The sequence below is a fragment of the Oncorhynchus clarkii genome, chromosome 11 (genome assembly GCF_045791955.1).
Source record: "Oncorhynchus clarkii lewisi isolate Uvic-CL-2024 chromosome 11, UVic_Ocla_1.0, whole genome shotgun sequence".
Taxonomy (NCBI): domain Eukaryota; kingdom Metazoa; phylum Chordata; class Actinopteri; order Salmoniformes; family Salmonidae; genus Oncorhynchus; species Oncorhynchus clarkii.
The window spans coordinates 14,288,023-14,310,860 of NC_092157.1; the positions used below are offsets into that span (position 1 = coordinate 14,288,023).

Consider the following 22,838-nt stretch of genomic DNA (forward strand, 5'->3'; position numbering starts at 1 on the left):
ATTTCACCTTTATTTAAACAGGTAGGCAAGTTTAGAACAAGTTCTCATTTACAATTGCGACCTGGTCAAGATAAAGCAAAGCAGTTCTACACATACAACAACAAAGAGTTACACATGGAGTAAAACAAACATACAGTCAATAATACAGTATAAACAAGTCTATATACGATGTGAGCAAATGAGGTGAGATAAGGGAGGTAAAGGCAAAAAAAGGCCATGGTGGCGAAGTAAATACAATATAGCAAGTTAAAAATGAATAAATTAATAAACACTGGAATGGTAGATTTGCAGTGGAAGAATGTGCAAAGTAGAGAGAAATAATGGGGTGCAAAGGAGCAAAATAAATAAATACAGTAGGGGGAGAGGTAGTTGTTTGGGCTAAATTATAGATGGGCTATGTACAGGTGCAGTAATCTGTGAGCTGCTCTGACAGCTGGTGCTTAAAGCTAGTGAGGGGGATAAGCGTTTCCAGTTTCAGAGATTTTTGCAGTTTGTTCCAGTCATTGGCAGCAGAGAACAGGAAGGAGAGGCGGCCAAAGGAAGAATTGGTTTTGGGGGTGACCAGAAAGATATACCTGCTGGAGCACGTGCTACAGGTGGGTGCTGCGATGGTGACCAGCGAGGTGAGATAAGGGGGGACTTTACCTAGCAGGGTCTTGTAGATGACCTGGAGCCAGTGGGTTTGGCGACGAGTATGAAGCGAGGGCCTGCCAACGAGAGCGTACAGGTTGCAGTGGTGGGTAGTATATGGGGCTTTGGTGACAAAACGGATGGCACTGTGATAGACTGCATTCAATTTATTGAGTAGGGTATTGGAGGCTATTTTGTAAATGACGTCGCCGAAGTCGAGGATCAGTAGGATGGTCAGTTTTACAAGGGTATGTTTGGCAGCATGAGTGAAGGATGCTTTGTTGCGAAATAGGAAGCCATTCTAGATTTAACTTTGGATTGGAGATGTTTGATATGGGTCTGGAAGGAGAGTTTACAGTCTAACCAGACACCTAGGTACAGTGCCTTGCGAAAGTATTCGGCCCCCTTGAACTTTGCGACCTTTTGCCACATTTCAGGCTTCAAACATAAATATATAAAACTGTATTTTTTTGTGAAGAATCAACAACAAGTGGGACACAATCATGAAGTGGAACGACATTTATTGGATATTTCAAACTTTTTTAACAAATCAAAAACTGAAAAATTGGGCGTGCAAAATTATTCAGCCCCTTTACTTTCAGTGCAGCAAACTCTCTCCAGAAGTTCAGTGAGGATCTCTGAATGATCCAATGTTGACCTAAATGACTAATGATGATAAATACAATCCACCTGTGTGTAATCAAGTCTCCGTATAAATGCACCTGCACTGTGATAGTCTCAGAGGTCCGTTAAAAGCGCAGAGAGCATCATGAAGAACAAGGAACACACCAGGCAGGTCCGAGATACTGTTGTGAAGAAGTTTAAAGCCGGATTTGGATACAAAAAGATTTCCCAAGCTTTAAACATCCCAAGGAGCACTGTGCAAGCGATAATATTGAAATGGAAGGAGTATCAGACCACTGCAAATCTACCAAGACCTGGCCGTCCCTCTAAACTTTCAGCTCATACAAGGAGAAGACTGATCAGAGATGCAGCCATGAGGCCCATGATCACTCTGGATGCACAAATCTGGCCTTTATGGAAGAGTGGCAAGAAGAAAGCCATTTCTTAAAGATATCCATAAAAAGTGTTGTTTAAAGTTTGCCACAAGCCACCTGGGAGACACACCAAACATGTGGAAGAAGGTGCTCTGGTCAGATGAAACCAAAATTGAACTTTTTGGCAACAATGCAAAACGTTATGTTTGGCGTAAAAGCAACACAGCTGAACACACCATCCCCACTGTCAAACATGGTGGTGGCAGCATCATGGTTTGGGCCTGCTTTTCTTCAGCAGGGACAGGGAAGATGGTTAAAATTGATGGGAAGATGGATGGAGCCAAATACAGGACCATTCTGGAAGAAAACCTGATGGAGTCTGCAAAAGACCTGAGACTGGGACGGAGATTTGTCTTCAAACAAGACCATGATCCAAAACATAAAGCAAAATCTACAATGGAATGGTTCAAAAATAAACATATCCAGGTGTTAGAATGGCCAAGTCAAAGTCCAGACCTGAATCCAATCGAGAATCTGTGGAAAGAACTGAAAACTGCTGTTCACAAATGCTCTCCATCCAACTTCACTGAGCTCAAGCTGTTTTGCAAGGAGGAATGGGAAAAAATGTCAGTCTCTCTATGTGCAAAACTGATAGAGACATACCCCAAGCGACTTACAGCTGTAATCGCAGCAAAAGGTGGCGCTACAAAGTATTAACTTAAGGGGGCTGAATAATTTTGCACGTCCAATTTTTCAGTTTTTGATTTGTTAAAAAAGTTTGAAATATCCAATAAATGTCGTTCCACTTCATGATTGTGTCCCACTTGTTGTTGATTCTTCACAAAAAAATACAGTTTTATATCTTTATGTTTGAAGCCTGAAATGTGGCAAAAGGTCGCAAAGTTCAAGGGGGCCGAATACTTTCGCAAGGCACTGTATTTGTAGTTGTCCACATATTCTAAGTCAGAACCGTCCAGAGTAGTGATGTTGGACGGGTGGGCAGGTGCAGGCAGCGATCGGTTGAATAGCATGCATTTAGTTTTACTTGTATTTAAGAGCAATTGGAGGCCACGGAAGGAGAGTTATATGGCATTGAAGCCTGTCTGGAGTGTTGTTAACAGAGTCCAAAGAAGGGCCAGAAGTATACAGAATGGTGTCATCTGCGTAGAGGTGGATCAGAGACTCACCAGCAGCAAGAGCGACATCATTGATGTATACAGAGAAGAGAGTCGGTCCAAGAATTGAACCCTGTGGTACCCACATAGAAACTGCCAGAGGCCCGGACAACAGGCCCTCTGATTTGACACACTGAACTCTATCAGAGAAATAGTTGGTGAACCAGGCGAGACAATCATTTGAGAAACCAAGGCTATTGTGTCTGCTGATGAGGATGTGGTGATTGACAGAGTCGAAAGCCTTGGCCAGGTCAATGAATATGGCTGTACAGTATTGTTTCTTATCGATGGCGGTTAAGATATCTTTTAGGACCTTGAGCGTGGCTGAGGTGCACCCATGACCAGCTCTGAAACCAGATGGCATAGCGGAGAAGGTATGGTGGGATTCGAAATGGTCGGTAATCTGTTTGTTGACTTGGCTTTCGAAGACCTTAGAAAGGCAGGGTAGAATAGATATAGGTCTGTAGCAGTTTGGTTCTAGAGTGTCCCCTCCTTTGAAGAGGGGGATGACCGCAGCTGCTTTCCAATCTTTGGGAATCTCAGACGACTCGAAAGAGAGGTTGAACAGGCTAGTAATAGGGGTTGCAACAATTTCGGGCAGAATTTTAGAAAGAAAGATTGTCTAGCCCGGCTGATTTGTAGGGGTCCAGATTTTGCAGCTCTTTCAGAACATCAGCTGACTGGATTTGGGAGAAGGAGAAATGGGGAAGGCTTGGACGAGTTGCTGTGGGGGGTGCAGTGCTGTTGCCCGGTGTAGGGGTAGCCAGGTGGAAAGCATGGCCAGCCGTAGAAAAATGCTTATTGAAATTCTCAATTATAGTGGATTTATCGGTGGTGACAGTGTTTCCTATCCTCAGTGCAGTGGGCAGCTGGGAGGAGGTGTTCTTATTCTCCATGGACTTTACAGTGTCCCAGAACTTTTTTGAGTTTGTGTTGCAGGAAGCAAATTTCTGCTTGAAATAGCTAGCCTTGGCTTTTCTAACTGCCTGTGTGTATTGGTTTCTAGCTTCCCTGAAAAGTTGCATATCACGGGGGCTGTTCGATGCTAATGCAGAACGCCACAGGATGTTTTTGTTGGTTAAGGGCAGTCAGGTCTGGAGAGAACCAAGGGCTATATCTGTTCCTGGTTCTAAATTTCTTGAAAGGGGCATGCTTATTTAAGATGGTGAGGAAGGCTTTTTTAGTTTATTTTTTATAACCAGGCATCCTCTACTGACGGGATGAGGTCAATGTCCTTCCAGGATACCCCGGCCAGGTCGATTAGAAAGGCCTGCTCACTGAAGTGTTTCAGGGAGCTTTTGACAGTGATGAGTGGAGGTCGTTTGACCGCTGACCCATTACGGATGCAGGCAATGAGGCAGTGATCGCTGAGATCTTGGTTGAAAACAGCAGAGGTGTATTTAGAGGGCAAGTTGGTTAGGATGATATCTATGAGGGTGCCCGTGTTTACGGCTTTGGGGTGGTACCTGGTAGGTTAATTTATCATTTGTGTGAGATTGAGGGCATCAAGCTTAGATTGTAGGATGGCTGGGGTGTTAAGCATGTTCCAGTTTAGGTCACCTAGCAGCACGAGCTCTGAAGATAGATGGTTGGCAGTCAGTTCCCATATGGTGTCCAGAGCACAGCTGGGGGCGGAGGGTGGTCTATAGCAGGTGGCAACAGTGAGAGACTTGTTTTTAGAGAGGTGGATTTTTTTAAAGTAGAAGTTCAAATTGTTTGGGTACAGACCTGGATAGTAGGACAGAACTCTGCAGGCTATCTCTGCAGTAGATTGCAACACCGCCCCCTTTGGCAGTTCTATCTTGTCTGAAAATATTGTAGTTCGGAATGGAGATTTCTGCATTTTTGGTGGTCTTCCTAAGCCAGGATTCAGACACAGCTAGAACATCTGGGTTGGCAGAGTGTGCTAAAGCAGTGAATAAAACAAGCTTAGGGAGGAGGCTTCTAAATGTTAACATGCATGAAACCAAGGCTATTACGGTTACAGAAGTCATCAAAAGAGAGCGCCTCGGGAATAGGAGTGGAGCTAGGCACTGCAGGGCCTGGATTCACCTCTATATCACCAGCGGAACAGAGGAGGAGTAGGATAAGGGTACGGCTAAAAGCTATGAGAATTGGTTGTTTAGAACGTCTGGAACAGAGAGTAAAAGGAGGTTTCTGGGGATGATAAAATAGCTTCATGGTATAATGTACAGACAAAGGTATGGTAGGATGTGAATACAGTGGAGGTAAACCTAGGTATTGAGTGATGAGAGAAATATTGTCTCTAGAAACATCATTGACACCTGGTGATGTCATCGCATGTGTGGGTGGTGGAACTGAAAGGTTAGATAAGGTATAATGGGGCGGCAGGGTAGCCTAGTGGTAGCCTAATCCCCGAGCTGACAAGGTACAAACAGGCAGTTAACCCACTGTTCCTAGGACGTCATTGAAAATAAGAATCTGTTCTTAACTGACTTGCCTAGTTAAATAAAGGTAAAATAAATAAAAAATAATGAGCAGGGCTAGAGGCTCTACAGTTGTCTATATGAGTTCACAAGACGGCACAAACAGATGTGGGAGCAGGCTGTACTACAATTTACTATTTTGTACATTTTTCAAAACCATGTAAAAATGCATTATGGGGTTACAAGGTATGTCAAACAATGTCCACAAGGAGGAGACGCCTCACTGCTTGAACGAATGGGGTCTAGTAACAAATGATTGGCATAATACAGAGACGCCAGTAGACTTTGACAGTCACTATTGCAACCAATCCCAAATGCAGATACTGTAGGTGGGCGGGCACTAAACAGGACATTTGCTCAATCGATGCAGCTTCTGCTCCACAGTGCACATGTTTGTAAATTATCCATGTATTCAATATTTTGTTATCTTTATCAATATGCAATATTAGACAGTTGAGTTTGAATCCGGACGCTTGCTTTACTGGTCTTCTGAAATCTCATCCCAAGAAATAATATCCTTTGACGGTAAGTTGCTAGCTAGGTAGCCAACTGTTAGCTATACTAGCTAGCTATCATAAAATTATTTTTTTTCTCCAATATCTATATAACGTTAGCTAGTATATACTTTCCCAGATCTATTTGAACTGCTATTGGCCATAACTAGCTACGTAGGCAGGCCTTTTGACCATTGATGTTGGCAAGATAGCTTGCTGAGTACTAACAAAGACCTGCTGAAACCGAAGAGTATGAAGATGGGCTAGAACTGCTTCTCCAATAGAAATCCCCGATCACACTTGTGGGCGATGTCATGGCGACGTTGGCTAGTTATTAAGCTCATGCGTGTATGTGCAGGCCCTCGAATCAAAGCCATTCCGATATGAAGTCGTTTTTTACCGAATTAAAATGTAATTTTGTCACTTTCACGAGGTTGGAGTATTAACATGTTCAACTATTTAATACATTGGCTCGAATCTAGATTGTGCGCTCAGATTGAGAAAATTAACTAAGGAATCATTTTTCACTTCTCAAACCTTTGCCCGGTCTGTTCAGCCTCGCGACCTTGCCCCTCTGGGTTGGTAGCAGTGTTGCCAACTCGTTTTCAGGGTAAGTTGCTAGAGGCAGGTTGATTTGTTGCTAAAAGTTGCTAAATAACGTTACTCAAATTGACCGGCCATCTCGGCCAAAAATATGATTTGACATTTGTTCAGGTACAGACTCCCACTCTTTTCTGTACTTCTGGCCGTACAATTTTGATTGAGACATGTTAATTGATGTTGTAAGTTCTGTTCAATATCAAACATTCGTCACCAACTATATTCATTGGGTTTGGCTCGTCGACTGACTGCTATTCGGCTAACAATGATTTGCAATTAGCTGAAATTGCTGCTGCCTGTGCACCGGCTGAGCGCCTGCTGCTGACGTCACTCACAACACACTTTTGTAGCCAGGCACGTGTGTTGTGACAGAGAAACGTTTTTGTGTCATTTAGATGGAAAATGCGAGCATTTTAGAGTTTGAGTCACTTTTCAGAAGTTGCTAAATGTTCCAAATACATTTTTTAAAAGTAGCTACATATGTTGCTAGGTGCTGTTTGAAAAAAAGTTACCAGGGTAGTCTGAAAAGTTGCTAAATTGGCATCACTAGTTCGAACGAGTTAGAACCGGCTCTTGTAGGTGAACGTTGGGAGCCGGCTCGCATATCAGAAGAGCCGAATCTATTTCTAAAAAGAAATACAAAATTAAGATATGAATTAATCAAAATATTTAAATGAATAGAATTAACTAATTCAAAGAACGAAAAAAGAAATAAAATAATATAGGCCTAAATGCTCAAGCGCACACACATTCGTTCTGTCTGCTCAGACTAACAGCCTCACCTGTTGTTCCTGTCAATCAGACACGCAGTGTCAACCAATGATCCAAAAATGCGCGAGGGAGGGCCGAGCCTACTCAGTCACACAATTTAGCAGCGGAGGAGAGAGGGGAAGTGAAAAAATGAGTCGGAAACACAGTACCATTTGGATGCGTTTTAATAATGTAGACAATGTTAGAGCACTGTGTAGAATTTGCCAAAACAAAATCTCATAAGGCCGGTTCTACGCACAACCTACACCGGCGTATGCGAACTGTGCACCCAACTGGGAAGCTAGCTGTAGCGGAGCTGCGAGAAACTAGCGGGCCTGCTAGTGATAGTGGTGGAGCCAGCACCTCCACACGTGGAGATGTATCCACTCAGTCAAGTTGGCCTACTCTGCGATCCACAGAAACGCAGTCTTCTATGGACCAGTTTATGCCAAAGTCTATGTTTGTAGCAAAACAAGGCCAAATTGATATTGCATTGGCAAAAATGATTGCCAACGATTTCCAGGAATTTACGATGGTGGAGGACAGGTTTCGAAATTATAGCAAAAGCCTAAATCCAATGTACACAATTCAATGTACACATGCGTCAGTGCAGGAAAGAGTACAAAAAGCTACTGCAGTTTGCCTTACCACTGACTGCTGGTCATCAAGGGTAACCACTTCTTACACATCGATTACATGTCACTTCATTGAAGATTTTTCAGTGTCAAGCTGTCTTCTGGAGTGCTTTGAGTTCACCGACAGACACACCTCAGAGAACTTAGCAGAGGAACTGTTGAGTGGTCAGAGAATGGCAGGTAGATGGAAAAGTGGTCTGTTGTGTTAGCGACTATGAAGCTAACATAACCGAAGCCATGGAAATGTTTAAATGGACATCCATGTCTTATCCACACAATAAACCTGATTTGTAAGAGATGCTCTGAAGGTGATGAAGCCCACTGTGGACAAAGTGAAAGCAGCTGTGGAATACTTCCACAGGAGCACAGTAGCTGCCCAGATGGGGATGCCTGAGCTGAGGCCTATAAACAAGACTGCTCTACAAGGTGGAATTAAACATTTTATATGTTGAAGTGGTTTCTTGAGGCAAAGGATGTCATCATCTCTACCCTGGCCATTGTCAATGCACCTGTTGATGCTCAGACCCAAGAGGAATGGGAGGAGGTGGGCAGAGTCCTGGAACCCTTTGAGCAGGTCACTGGAGATCAGTGGAGAGAGGTACAGTAAGCAGTTATTACTACATCATTATTTAATCCAGTATTATATATGTATATGAGCAGTAGATGAGAATGTAGTATCAGTAGACAAAACATGAACCTGAACTAATAAGTTACTGTTCTCTTCAGCTATGTGATAGCCTCAAAAATGATACTCCTGTGTCAGGGTCTGCAGCGAATCACAGCCAGCCGCCAGAGAGAAGAAAATGTAACCAAATGTAACCACATGTGAGAGTTGATGGACAGAAACCGCTGCACTTGAACCCAGGTTTAAGTTAGCCTTCAGTGATTCCAGAGCGATTGATGAGGCTCTTTAAAGAATAACCTCAGCAGCAGGGAGGGACAGCCCCAGCAGTCAGCTGGCTCAGGCACCAGGGCAACAGGAAGAAGAGGGATCAGATGGAGCAGAAGCACCAGCAGTAGTGCCACAAACGTCTCCTGTTTGGGTGTTGTTCGACGAGAGCACGAAGGAATCTCAGCAGATGCCATAATGAAGGAGCCCCTCCTCCAAAGATCTGCAGATTCTCTGAGCTGGTGGAAGAACAAGGCCTCTGTCTACCCACGACTTGCTAAAGTCATGAAAGGGAGACTCTGCATAATGGCCACATCTGTTCCCTCAGAGGGTCTTCTCAAAAACGGGACAAATAATTACTGACAGAAGAAAGCGCATCAGCCCCCTGAAAGTGAGGCAGCTTGCATTTCTGAATGCAAATTTCTCATAAAATCAAAATATGTTCAGCATTGCTGTGTGCTGCTGGTTATAACATGGCAATAAAGGAGAGAGAGAAAAGAGGGACCAGTTTAATGTTTTAACTGGGATGCTGCAGTTTTACACATTGTTATTTATTTTTCTTTGATATGGTGCAGTATTCTATTATGCTGTTCAGATTGTATTGGTTTTGAATTGTTACATTTATATGCACTTTGTTCATATACATTAAAAGTTATACTTTAAATGCAAATGTTTAATAGCCTTCTTTTTCATAACAAACAAATGCATTTTTAAATACATTCTGGTTAAGGTAGCATATGACTTAATTTAATAAGAATTGTTTTAACACCAATCATAGTCAAACTATCACAAACTGTTTGAATAAAAAAAATACAAAACATATATTTTTTTAAAGAGCCGCTTGGGAGCCAAAAGCGCTGTCTCTTTTTGGTGAGCTGAGCCGGCTAAATGAAAAGAGCCGTAACGCCCATCACTACTCTGTGGTGGTACTTCTTCAATGACGTATAACGGCGGTTGGCTTCCAATAAATGTTGCATTACTGCCACCTACTAGACTGGAGTATATTTCTCATACTTTGTTTGGAGAGAAAAAAAAATCAACAAATACCCTACCATCTAACCCTGCACTCACTAAAACCCACCACCATTACTCCACTATTTAAATATATCTAGTCCTACCTCAGGCCAACAGCCTGAACGGATGGGATACCACCACTTAACACACCCTACCCTGTAACTCTTCTGATGTCAAGTCTCATACATCCAAATACCTCTGTAGCTGTCACCAGAACCTCAACCTGCCTCTCTTGCACTGGACACTTCTGATTCCCAGCCCCATGGGCACCCATACAATTAACACAGACCAATACTTTCCCCAATGCTACACATTCCTTTGTCTCATGCCCTTGGGTACACTTGTCACTTCCTAGGAACCTCCCTCCTACACGCTGCTGCCAAAAGCCCATAAGCTTGACACTAATAACAAGGTCATGTATTTCGGCACAAAAGTTTGTACAGGATAACTTACATATCCTAATCACTTTGTCGGCAAAGACTCAACATCAAAACTCAAAAGAACAAGGGAATCTTCCCCTTCAGTTGGTCAACTTTAACATTTACCACTACCCAGTAAATCACTCTTTTCACTGGCACCCTTTTCTTGAGAGCAAAACAATTCACATCTCTTGTCCCCATTCGTTTAACGCGGAGCCCCTGCTCCCTCCGACCACAAAACACAAACAGTTATCACCAGACCACTTCTGATTACTCTCGCCGATTCCATTACCCTCGCCGATTCCACAGCACCCAACTGTTTTCACCCTCTCTGAAACCACAAATGGATCAGCCAAAAGGCAATGGTCCACTTAAAAAAAAGTAACTCCTACTGTCACAGACTCATCTTTATCCTGACCCTCAGTGCAAGGCTCCGGCTCCGAGAACTTCACCACACCTACCCCCTCTGATACTTCGCCCTCACTCACTTCCATTTCTCCTGCTGTCTTTGACCCGGCTTATCCTTTCTACTTCTTTAACAAGGGGGCGACAAGCCAGCTCTAGCTAGAGCTGTCAATCAATGTCCAAAACAATGGTTTTCTGTGTGGCTTTTGATCGAACTGCTTGGGCATCCCTCCCTGGCTCTAACAATATTGGTTGGATGTATTAGTGCAGTTGAAAAGGGTCCTTATTGTGTCATCCAGCGAGTTTGTAATACAAGGATTTATTACTAAATCTTATTATTTATTCTGTCAGCATTCATATCATTACATCTTCTGTCATCAATTTGCTCAAATCAAGCCCTGACTAGTGTTTTTGGCCTGTTGTTTTGCTGCATGTTCTCAGATCTGTGTATCCTTTTCTGTCTACAGTCATGGGGGAAGTTGAGTTGTCCTGTCTCGCCTATGTGAAGATGTACCTGCACGCCTGTCTGTTTCCACGGTGCAGCGTCAATGGGCTGTTGTTGTCATCCAGCCCAGCAGGTGGCGCTGTGTGTGTGACAGACTGCGTTCCCTTGCTTCACACTCACCTACCATTGGCTCCCATCACCCAGCTGGCTCTCACACAGGTAACCACCCAATAACCTGTGGTCTTTGCTGTCCAACATACAGTATGTCAGAAATGATCAAACACAAGTAGCCTAACTACTCGTTCTTACCTGGCAGTGGTGCATGTACAGTGTGGATCAGTCTTTTGGCTTGTCATGTATTTATGTGCTGTAATGTATCATACCTTCTTTGCTTCAGGTGGATGTATGGTGTGCACAGACACAGCAGAGGATTGTGGGTTACTACCAAGCCAACGCCTGTGTGTCAGACAGCAGGTGTGTGTGTCCTACTGTGGTTCAGCTTCACTATTTACTCTGTAGATGTTAATTTCTCTATCATGTGGTTTCAACGGCCTGTTAGGCCTGCTAATCACCTGTGTTTAACAATAACCGCTCCTTCTCTCTCCCCTTCGCTGGGCAGCCCTACGCCATGTGCGTTAAAGATTGCAGACAAGATCGCAGAGCAGTGTAACAATGCAGTTTTGTTAATGGTAGGCATCCACTGTGGTTTTATTGTCTGTAATTCCTTATAGTGTGTGTGTGTCCAAGCTCACAATGCTGTAGCTTTTTGGTAAATCTTTCTGATGTGTGTCTGCATTCCCTTCTCTCTAACTGTGACCTGTGTGGCTTGTCAGATTGATGGTGGAAAGATGTCTCCTGACTACAGGGTGCCTCCCATCGTGATGTATGAGCGAAAAGATACCCGCTGGACCCTCAAAGACAAACACACGTAAGATCTGGACATATCTGCTATCCTTCTTTCAAGATAGTTAATTACCGTTTGCTTTTCTGTTGATAGCACACCTCTATCAAGTACATTCACAGTAGCTGTGGTTGTAGCAGCTGTGTAGGACTACATTGTATTGAAGAGGAAGCTCAGGAGAGGGGGTGTGTGTTTCTTAACAACAGCTCGTGCGCAATCTGTTCGCTCAAGTTAGAATACCTCATGATAAGCTGTAGACCATACATTTTACCAAGATAGTTTATCTATATTAATCGTAGCCATCTATTTAGCACCACAAAACTGATGCTGGCACTAAGACCGCCCTCAACGAGCTGTATAGGGCCAGAAGTAAATAAGAAAATACTCACCCAGAGGCGGTGCTCCAAGTGGCTGGTGACTGATGCAGGAAAACTTAAATCCGTTTACCTAATTTCTACCAGCATGTCACCTGTGCAACTAGAGGCAAAACAAAACTCTAGATCACCTTTACTCCACACACAGAGATGCATACAAAGATCTCCCTTGTCCTCCATTTGGCAAATCTGACTATGACTCAAACAGGAAGCACCAGTGACTTGCTCAATAAGTGGTCCGATGAAGCGGATGTTCAGTTACAGACTGTTCTGGGATTCATCCGATGGCACTGAGGAGTTCACCAGATCAGTCACCGGCTTCATTAATAAGTGCATCAACGATGTCGTCCTCACAATTACCGTACGTACATATCCCAACCAGAAGCCATGGATTACAGGCAACATCCTCACTGAGCTAAAGGCTAGAGCTGCCGCTTTCAAGGTGTGGGAGACTAATCCGGACTTTTATAAGAAATCCTGCTACGCCCTCTGAGGAACCATCAAACAGGCAAAGGGTCAATACAGGACCAAGATCGAATCCTACTACACCGGCTCTAATGCTCGTCAGATGTGGCAGGGCTTGCAAACTATCATGGATTACAAAGAGAAACCCAGCCGCGAGCTGTCCAGTGTCATGAGCCTACCAGATGAGCTAAATACTTTCTATGCTTGCTTCGAGGCTAGCAACACTGGACCATGCATGAGAGCACCAGCTGTTCTAGACGAGTGTGTGATCACGCTCTCCGTAGCCGATGTGAGAAAGAACTTTAAACAAGTTAACATTCACAAGGCCGCAGGACCAGATGAATTACCAGGATGCGTCCTCAGAGCATGTGCTGATCAGCTGGCAAGTGTCTTCACTGACATTTTCAACCTCTCCCTGACCCAGTCTGTAATACCTACATGTTTCAAGCAGACCACCATAGTCCCTGTGCCCAAGAATGCAAAAGTCGCCCCGTTGGACTCCCATCTGTAGAGATGAAAGGCTTTGAAAAGTTGGTCATGGCTCACATCAACACCATCATCCCAGACACCCTGGACCCATTCCAATTTGCATACCGCCCCAACAGATCCAATCTCTATTGCACCCCACACTGCCCCCTCCCACCTGGACAAAAGGAACACCTACGTGAACACCTACTAGCTGTTCACTGAATACAGCTCAGTGTTCCAACACCATAGTGCCCTCCAAGCTCATCACTAAACTAAGGACCCTGGGATTAAACACCTCCCTCTGCAACTGGATCCTGGACTTCCTAACGGGACGCCCTCTGGTAGTGAGGGTAGGTAACAACACATCCGCCACAGGGGAGCGTGCTTGGTCTGCGTGGCCGCGAGCGTCTCCAACACCATCAATATGTTTGCAGAGGACACGACCGTGGTAGGCCTTCAAGTTCCTCAGTGTCCACATCACTAAGGAATTATCATGGTCCACACACCAAAACAGTCGTGAAGAGGGCAACGACAACGCCTCTTCCCCCTCAGGAGGATGAAAAGATCTGCAAAAGGTTCTACAGCTGCACCATTGAGAGCATCTTGACTGGCTGCACCACCACTTGTTTATGGCAACTGCTTGGCATCCGACCACAAGGCTCTACAGAGGGTAGTGTGCATGGCCCAGTATATCACTGGGGCCGAGCTACCTGCCACCCAGGAACTCTATACCAGGTGGTGTCAGAGGAAGGCCCTAAAAATTGTCAGACTCCAGCCATCCAAGTCATAGACTGTTCTCTCTGCTACCACACGGCAAGCGGTACCGATGCACCAAGTCTGGAACCAACAGGACCCTGAACAGCTTCTACCCCCAAGCCATAAGACTGCTAAATAATTAGCCCGGGTAGCTATTTGTTAACTAACTATCGGCATTGACCCTTTTTGTCTCGATTCATCACATATGCTGCTTTTACTGTTTATTATCTATCCTGTTACCTAGTCACTTTATCCCTACCTATATATACACACATACCTCAGTTAACTCGTACCCCGGGGAAATCGACTCGGTAGTGGTACAATGTGTATATTGTCAAGTTACTTATTGTCTATTTATTCCTCGTGTAATTATTTTTCTATTCTCTTTTGTCTCACTACATTGTTGGGAAGGGCCGTTGTCATTTCACTGTTAGTCTACACCTGCTGTTTACGAAGCATGTGACAAATAAAATTATTTGTTAGAAAAATACACATTTATTTGAAGTATACATTCATTAAAGATACCTTTTCTTTCCCCAGGATAATGCTGCGGCAGTGGGAGGAGACTCGGGACATAGCCAGTCAGCTGCTGGACTCTGGAGATCACTCGTTATTAGTTGATTTTGACAGCCATTTGGACGACATCACTAGGGACTGGACAAATCAGAAACTGAATGCCAAAATAGCAGAGCTTGCCTCACCAGCCAATGGTAATGTTTGAAATAAGCTTGTAGATTTTTTTGAGTAACATCTTTCAAATTTAAATAGTTGGAATTATATACAGTATGTCTTAAACCTGCTGAAACTACACATATTTAGTTAAGAATCTTATTTTTATTATTACCATTAACAGCCAAATAAGCACATCATCCACGATAATTTCAAAATATGAAATAGATTTTTAATACGGTCAGGCAGAACACACGACATGCATAAATAACTGTAATATTGACAGATCTGTGCAGTCTTCCACCTAACAACATTCTCAGTCCAGAGTGTGCCTTGTGTCAAACCCAGCAGCCATGTTGTTAACCCACTTACAACCATTAACAAAGCCATGCTCATAGTTCAATGGCTGCCAATGGCATCACAACATTACGTACATCCTGACCCACTGCTTTCAGAGTGTGTAAGCTTATCAACTCATTAAACTACATCTACAAACTATTTAAAGTATTCATGTGATATTGTGTTCATATAAACATTGGTTCATAAGAGAAAGGAGCTCCTCCCGGATTAATTTCTATATGACGAAGAGATAAAGTTTACGAATATTGTTTTTTCTCAATATAAATGTGCTGAACAAGCATTACCACTTTCAGAAACCAAAACCGCAGACAGACAAGTTGGTTTCCTGCCTCGAACAGTTGACATGGTGATGATCAAATAACTGAACTTTGGCCCTACTATGGCTTTCTGAGCCTGTTTTGGGAGAATCTCATACACTACTTACAACAGCTTTGTCAACAGTTACGCTATCACAGACTATGTAAACAACATGAGGAGGATCCTGAAAGGTATCTGAAGCAGTACCACAGTCAGCATTCATAAAGACAGCAATAAGGAGTAAAAGTCTCTGACTCCCTATAAAAAGGCCCAATTGTGATACGTTTTTCCACTAATTGGTCTTTTGACCAATCACATCTCTTTTCACATCATCTCTTTTTCATAGCTGATCTGATTGGTCAGTAGAAAAATATCAGAATTGGGCTGCCTATGTAAACACAGCCAAAGTGAGTTGGATATCATTTGGAGCAATAGTATAACACCAGGTGATTGGGTTGGTAAAGGGCAATCCTGAAGGCTAAACCAAAGTGATGTCTCCATTCCATGTAGTGCTATTCAGTCTAGTGGTTCATGTCTGAGAAGGCTTGGGACTCCATTAAATCCGTATCATGGATGTTCAGTGCGATTGAAATGTAAAACTCATTTCCGACTGAGCCGACTTATGCAGTTTACCGTGAATGCAGTCTCCGCAAACACAGGAACATTGCCTTTAAATTGCGCTATTGCGCTGAATTTCCGCGACACGGATTGAATTGAGCCCTTGGTATCAGATCAGATAGTGCTTCAATATTTTTTCTCTCTTAATTTATACGAGATGTCCTGTGATCAGATGCTCAGGGGTAAGGCACTGGTACCAGGTTGATGGTGACATCTCCCGATTGGCTGGCTATGTCACGGAGGTAGGTCATTGACTCCCGGAAGTCTTCAGCTTCTTTGACCTGCTGCTGAGCCCAGGGTAGGGTTATCTGGAGAAGAGGGGGTGCGTGGTTCAGTCCCTCCTTAATTCACAGTGAGACGTGTAGTTATCCTGTACTTACATAAACCTTAGTTTAAGGCAGGGATCATCAACTAGATCCAATCATTTCAAACCTTGCTTACATTTGTATACGATCACATATCTCTTTATTACGTGTGGGAATATTTTGGGAACAGACGTCCCAAATTAAAATCACTTGGAGCTGATTTGCTGGTGTTTTTACAGTGTTTTATGTCCAACAGACAATTTGGGGGGCTGCCAGTTGGGAAACCCTGTCCTAAGGTATGCATTTACTGCACCTTTCGTTTACATTTGAACAGGTGCTACAGTTATTTATGAGTAAGTGAGGAAAAGCTTTCAGCTGTACCTGTGTGATGATGAGTTTGCTGGATGGGTCCTCTGTGGCACTGAACTCCTCTCCGAAACACAAGGTGATGCCACACTGAGGAGGGTCTCCCCCGTAACTGCGGAAGTGGTCCAGCTCTAAGGAAACACGCAGTCAGTAAATACACACTGACTGCTGAAATATCCAATAAGGGGCCAACAAAGAAGTGGGTTATCCTCACCAAGAGAGAGTGAGCAGCACCATGTCACTCACCCATTTTGAAAGCCTCTCTGTCAAAGAGCAGCACGGGCTCCACAGCACGGTTCATCTTGTGGGGTCCCGTCGTGGTTGAATGTGGCCCTGTCCAGAACACCCGGCCCTGGCAGTAGCGCTTAGCATAGATCCCTGCCCCCGTGGAGGTCAGGATCACCCCTTTCTCCATGAAGGGCAACAGTGTGGAGAGGGCCTGGAGCTGAGGCCCGATGCCAGGGTTGGAGGTCAGGGTGGAGGGGGACTCTGGGAGGGGGATGCGTGGGAACCCACCCATCATCAGGGTGGGTGGAACAGGTGATGAGGGCAGGTAGGCGATTCGGACATCGCTGCCTATGACCTCACGTTTAAGCACCTCCTGTCCTATGTATTTCACTAAGACATGGAACGAGTCCCGTGCTGGAGTGGGGGAGAGAGAGAGAGAGAGAGAGGGAAGGGATGAGAGTGAATGAGAGACCGAGCAGGAATAGTTCATGTAGTATGGGCCCGATTCCAGTTTAGGAAATTAAGCCTTTCTTATGCACGCCTTTCCTACGCACTTCTCAATAGTTGCTATTCAGACTTACCTCACGAAGGTGCGTAACAGGCTTTGCAGGCGGGCGCGTTCCTAATAAATGTAATTCAACAGCTGAAAACCCTCCCACTTGCTGGCCAACAGGTTATTTCATGGAGTTTAAATTAAATAGGGTCTCCAGTACATTTATCTTAAGCCATCATTTTAAATACGGTGTACCTTTTTAGTTAGAATTTTGTTGACAGACTCACTAGAATATTTTGAGAGAACACGTTCAGAATATTAGGGATCAATGAAAGAAAGCCATCTAGATATATGCTTATTTGTCTCCGTTTCAGTACAAATTGGTAGATATAAAAAAAATACTCTGATCTTGTAGATTATTTAGGGTTAGGAAACTACAGTATATATAAAACAAGTAATTTATATTTACAATTCTCTTGTTCAAACGGATTACTCATTTACCTGGCTTTTATAAAGTTGTAAATTACAATACATGAAGAATGGTGTTATTTCTATCTGAAAAAATAAAGTAGATGTTTTTCCACTTGATACCAGTAGGTTCGCTAGATGTTATTCATGGTTTCCTCGCTCCTAAAGGTGAGGGAATTAAGTCGAGGTCAGAACAAGGCGTATCAGGCCTCCTTAGTGGCTCAGTGGTCTAAGACACTGCATCGCTCTGCCACTAGAGATCCTGGTTAGAGTCCAGGTTCTGTCGCAGCCGGCCGCGACCTGGAGACCAATGGGGCGGCACACAATTGGCCCAGTGTCGTCTGGGTTAGGGGAGGGTTTGGCTGGCAGGGATGTCCATCACCACTCCTGTGGCGGGCCGGGTGCAGTAACACACACACTGGCACGGGCGCCAGGTGTACGGTGTTTCCTCCGACACTTTGGTGCGGCTGGCTTCCGGGTTAAGCGGGCATTGTGTCAAGAAGCAGTGCGACTTGGTTGGGTTGTGTTTCAGAGGACGCACAGCTCTCGACCTTCGCCTCTCCCGAGTACGGAGAGTTACAGCGATGGGACAATTAGATAACACGAAATTGGGGCAACATTTATTTATACACACCTACATTTATTCAATCTCCACCCCAGAGAAATAGCAGGTGAATAGCATGCTATTCTCATGCTTAAGTTTAAGGTCAAAATACGAGTAGAGAGAAAAGTGCATAAAAATGGAAATGCATTCCATTTACGTGCACTTAACTCAGGTCAGAATCGGCCCCCATGTGATTGAGAAGCTGATTTGACTTCCTTTCTGCATAGCATTACCTCCAGGGGGAGGGACGGTCTCAATCGTGACGTTCACCTGGAGCTCATCGACCGCTAGAGGAAGACAACAGAATATCAACAGCATGTCAATCAACCACATGCTATTGCAGAACTCCCAAGAGTTGAGAAACAGTGGCTGAGAGATCCAACATAAATGAACACAGAGATTCCGTGTTTGACAGACATTTGGAGGACAGACATGACATTGAGTTAGTAAGACATAAGACTTACTCCCATCGCTCTTCAGGATGACCAAGGGCTGATCGAACTGGTCTTGTTGGATGGTAAGAACACTTTCATCAATCTCCTGAACAGACTGATAAAAACACACACAAATTGACATAAACAATAGAGATAAATCCCAAATGTTTCTAGAACTTGTTTCTGTCTTTAAAATGCCAGACCTACCATGGTGATTGGGGCGGTGATGATCTCCTCTTTCATCTGTTTGACCACAACCTCCTCCTCTTTCACCTCCTCCTCCTCGCTATCTGAATCGCTGCTCCTTCTCTTCCTCCCTCCTGCTCTGGCTCGGCCCTTTATTTTAACATTCCCCAACACTGTGAAGAGAAAAGGCACCATATGTTAGCAATTTGTTTACTGCAATTTAGCCTGCTTTGAAGTTGTCTCAATAGCTACAAACTATGTGAAGTTATTGCTGCTCTGATAAAATGTGCACCGCTGACCCCTGTATGACTGTATGTCCCTTTGGACTGACTGAGGGAACTATAGTAGAGTACAGTCGTGGCCAAAAGTTTTGAGAATGACACAAATATTAATTTTCACAAAGTCTGCTGCCTCAGCGTCTTTAGATATTTTTGTCAGATGTTATTGTGGAATACTGAAGTATAATTATAAGCATTTCATAAGCGTCAGGCTTTTATTGACAATTATATCAAGTTGATGCAAAGAGTCAATATCTGCAGTTTTGACCCTTCTTTTTCAAGACCTCTGCAATCCTCCCTGGCATGCTGTCAATTAACTTCTGGGCCACATCCTGACTGATGGCAGCCCATTCTTGCATAATCAATGCTTGGAGTTTGTCAGAATTTGTGGGTTTTGTTTGTCCACCCGCCTCTTGAGGATTGACCACAAGTTCTCAATGGGATTAAGGTCTGGGGAGTTTCCTGGCCATGGACCCAAAATATCGATGTTTTGTTTCCCGAGCCACTTAGTTTTCACTTTGGCCTTATGTCAAGGTGCTCCATCATGCTGGAAAATACATTGTTTGTCACTAAACTGTTCCTGGATGGTTGGGAGAAGTTGCTCTCGGAGAATGTGTTCTTTATTCATGGCTGTGTTCTTAGTCAAAATTGTGAGTGAGCCCACTCCCTTGGCTGAGAAGCAACCCCACACATGAATGGTCTCAGGATGCTTTACTATTGGCATGACACAGGACTGATGGTAGCGCTCACCTTGTCTTCTCCGGACAAGCTTTTTTCCGGATGCCCCAAACAATCGGAAAGGGGATTCATCAGAGAAAATGACTTTACCCCAATCCTCAGCAGTCCAATCCCTGTAACTTTTGCAGAATATCAGTCTGTCCCTGATGTTTTTCCTGGAGAGAAGTGGCTGCCCTTCTTGACACCAAGCCATCCTCCAAAAGTCTTTGCCTCACTGTGCGTGCAGATGCACTCACACCTGCCTGCTGCCATTCCTGAGCAAGCTCTGTACTGGTGATGCCCCGATCCCGCAGCTGAATCAACTTTAGGAGACGGTCCTGGCGCTTGCTGGACTTTCTTGGGCGCCCTGAAGCCTTCTTCACAACAATTGAACCGCTCTCCTTGAAGTTCTTGATGATCCGATAAATGGTTGATTTAGGTAGAATCTTACTGGCAGCAATATCCTTGCCTGTGAATCCCTTTTTGTGCAAAGCAATAATGACTGCATGTGTTTCCTTGCAGGTAACCATGGTTGACAGAGGAAGAACAATGATTTCAAGCACCACCCTCCTTTTGAAGCTTCCAGTCTGTTATTCGAATTCAATCAGCATGACAGAGTGATCTCCGGCCTTGTCCTTGTCAACACTCACACCTGTGTTAACGAGAGAATCACTGACATGATGTCAGCTGGTCATTTTGTGGCAGGGCTGAAATGCAGTGGAAATGTTTTTTGGGACTCAGTTCATTTGCATGGCAAAGAGAGACTTTGCAATTAATTGCAATTCATCTGATCACTCTTCATAACATTCTGGAGTATATGCAAATTGCCATCATACAAACTGAGGCAGCAGACTTTGTGAAAATGTATATTTGTGTCATTCTCAACTTTTGGCCACGACTGTAGAGTGCTGCATGCATGTGGTCATGGAGTTGGCCAGTATTAAAAATCGAAATCTTCTCAACCTCGAGTGTAACTTCCTCAAACCTAAAGAATGTACATTGCTACACCCGGTCTGTTCCCAGATAGTGGATATGAGGATGTGGTTATACTGTAGATTCCTACACAAGACCAAAAGATAATGGCTGGAACATTGTAAAAGAGGGGTAGAAATAACCATTTAACTCAGTGTGTGTGTTTGTGTGTCTCTCACCTTGTTCATTCATCGGTACAAGGCAGTAAACTTTGTATGGTTCGGAGATGTCTAGCTGGGACCTCTCGGGGACCTCTTTGAACTCCGGGCTCTTATTGAGAGCACAGCGCAGCCGGGTCTTCCAGGAGGCAGGGTCCACACGACCCCCATCGGACAACTTCCCCTTAAACACCGCCCATGCCTATGGATGAGGCATTTAGACTCACAGCTCAGGAAATAATGCCTACTGTATGTTTTAATAGATTATAAATAACAAGGGACTACTGTAAAATGACGACTTAACGAACTAGGGATAGTACTGATAAAGTGTCAGGACCTTGAAGATGGCACCATCCTCTTCACTGCGGAAGTCCTGTTTCCCGGCGTGTTTCCAGGGGATACGAAACATGGTCTTGGCGTCATCGTCCCATATCAGGCCAGGGTACTTCCCACTGCTGACCTGCACAAGACCCGGTGGGGGTGAGACCAGGACAACACTCACTCAACCCGTGTCCCAGACAGACAGTACACTAACTGTGGTGGCAGATAGCCTAGCGGTTAAGAATGTTGGCCCTATAACTGAAAGGTCACTGGTTTGAATCCCTGAGCCGACTAGGTATAAAAAATAAAAATCAGTAGATGGGCTTTTGAGAAAGGCAGTTAACCCTAATTTCTCTGGATAAGAGCATCAGTTAAATGACTCAAATATACAGGTCACTGTGGTGTACCAGCTCCGACACATCCACTGCAAACAGCTGTTAGTGCACACACATTAATTTGCTCAAAAGGAACTATTGAACAAATCATCCTCAAACACTCACCTGGTCTACCATCCAGGAGCGTAGTCTGCGGGTTGAGCGAATTCTCCCAGATGCCATAGCTGTGAAAACAGTAACTTTATTTCCATCTAGTCTGGCAAAAAAAATATATAATTGTGTCATACAAACTATACACACACAGTATTAGGCCTACCTCAGTGGAGGCTGCTGAGGGGAGGACGGCTCATAATAATGGCTGGAACAGAGCTAATGGAATGGCATTAACCCATGTGTTTGATATCATTCCAGCCATTACCACGAGCCCGTCTTCCCCAATTAAGGTGCCACCAACCTCCTGCTGCCTACTGATACAAACAAACTCAATATAATACAGTAAGAGCAGTGCTAGCAAGATAACGAATATTGTGAGTACATGACTGATTATGTATGCGTGACGTGTGTGTGTGTAGTTCAGCTGAGGACATTCACACTGGCAGACTGCTATATATGTTTGCACAAATAGCTACTTAAAGGCGCAGTAGTAAAGGCTAGGTTCTCATTGAATTCATATCTGAGAAGCGGTAGATCCGTTCTATGAGAGCCATTTCTATGCTTCCAGTTGCGTTTTTTTGCTCTTTTTACTTTCGGCTTTTTACATCAGCTTCAAACAGCTGAAATAACAATATTTATGTTTTATTTATGAATGTAAGCAACTATTATGCTTAGAGCCGATACTATAATCAAATCAACTACCGAAGTCCCCATCTAAATATATCAAACTAATAAATAAACAAATTGCTAATGAAGTGTAACTCTTTTGCATATCACTTTTCCACATATTTAGAAAGAGTGTGATGAAGGTGAATAGTTTCATTTACCTTAGGTTGCGTTTCCTCGGATTCTTCAATAGAGCGGATTATGAGCGCATAGTACTGTACTTTTGACTGGAAAATCCAGAGGCTGTTCGCCTGCCTCCCGCAGAGCAGAGGCAGGCGCTCCCTTTCCCCGAAATCACGTGACTTTAGAGAACTACAGCAGGTTACTGTTTAGACAACTGGGGGC

General features: G+C 44.0%; 2 protein-coding genes across 3 annotated transcripts; one reads left to right on the forward strand and one right to left on the reverse strand.

Annotated features, from left to right (window-relative positions):
- The first annotated feature begins 5,575 nt into the window (after positions 1-5,575).
- On the forward strand, positions 5,576-15,032 carry LOC139420239 (ER membrane protein complex subunit 9). Its single transcript, XM_071170103.1, has 6 exons — positions 5,576-5,775; positions 10,924-11,120; positions 11,299-11,375; positions 11,521-11,590; positions 11,735-11,829; positions 14,406-15,032. Exons 2-6 carry the CDS (start codon positions 10,926-10,928, stop codon positions 14,584-14,586), a joined length of 618 nt encoding a protein of 205 aa, XP_071026204.1. The 5' UTR covers positions 5,576-5,775; positions 10,924-10,925; the 3' UTR covers positions 14,587-15,032.
- On the reverse strand, positions 14,742-22,799 carry LOC139420238 (interferon regulatory factor 9). Of its 2 annotated transcripts, XM_071170102.1 has the most exons (11): positions 22,655-22,764; positions 21,991-22,141; positions 21,840-21,898; positions 21,356-21,478; positions 21,040-21,220; positions 18,915-19,066; positions 18,738-18,822; positions 18,507-18,560; positions 16,727-17,122; positions 16,496-16,611; positions 14,742-16,117 (listed from the first exon to the last, which is right to left on the reverse strand). In XM_071170102.1, exons 3-11 carry the CDS (start codon positions 21,894-21,896, stop codon positions 15,986-15,988), a joined length of 1,296 nt encoding a protein of 431 aa, XP_071026203.1. In that variant the 5' UTR covers positions 21,897-21,898; positions 21,991-22,141; positions 22,655-22,764; the 3' UTR covers positions 14,742-15,985. The 2 variants fall into 2 exon arrangements, with proteins under 2 accessions (XP_071026203.1, XP_071026202.1); XM_071170101.1 differs by lacking the exon at positions 21,991-22,141 and having other exon boundaries at positions 22,655-22,799.
- Between the last annotated feature and the right edge of the window lie 39 nt (positions 22,800-22,838).

Bases quoted from the DNA above. Each gene is read 5' to 3' on its own strand.
- LOC139420239 (XM_071170103.1), top strand. From the start codon at position 10,926: ATGGGGGAAGTTGAGTTGTCCTGTCTCGCCTATGTGAAGATGTACCTG. The intron at 11,121-11,298 runs GTAACCACCCAA...TCTTTGCTTCAG, and splicing joins CCCAGCTGGCTCTCACACAG to GTGGATGTATGGTGTGCACA. The intron at 11,376-11,520 runs GTGTGTGTGTCC...TTCGCTGGGCAG, and splicing joins GCCTGTGTGTCAGACAGCAG to CCCTACGCCATGTGCGTTAA.
- LOC139420238 (XM_071170101.1), bottom strand. From the start codon at position 21,896: ATGGCATCTGGGAGAATTCGCTCAACCCGCAGACTACGCTCCTGGATG. The intron at 21,479-21,839 runs GTGAGTGTTTGA...GGTCTTGTGCAG, and splicing joins GCTCCTGGATGGTAGACCAG to GTCAGCAGTGGGAAGTACCC. The intron at 16,118-16,495 runs GTACAGCTGAAA...CCTCTTCTCCAG, and splicing joins GCAAACTCATCATCACACAG to ATAACCCTACCCTGGGCTCA.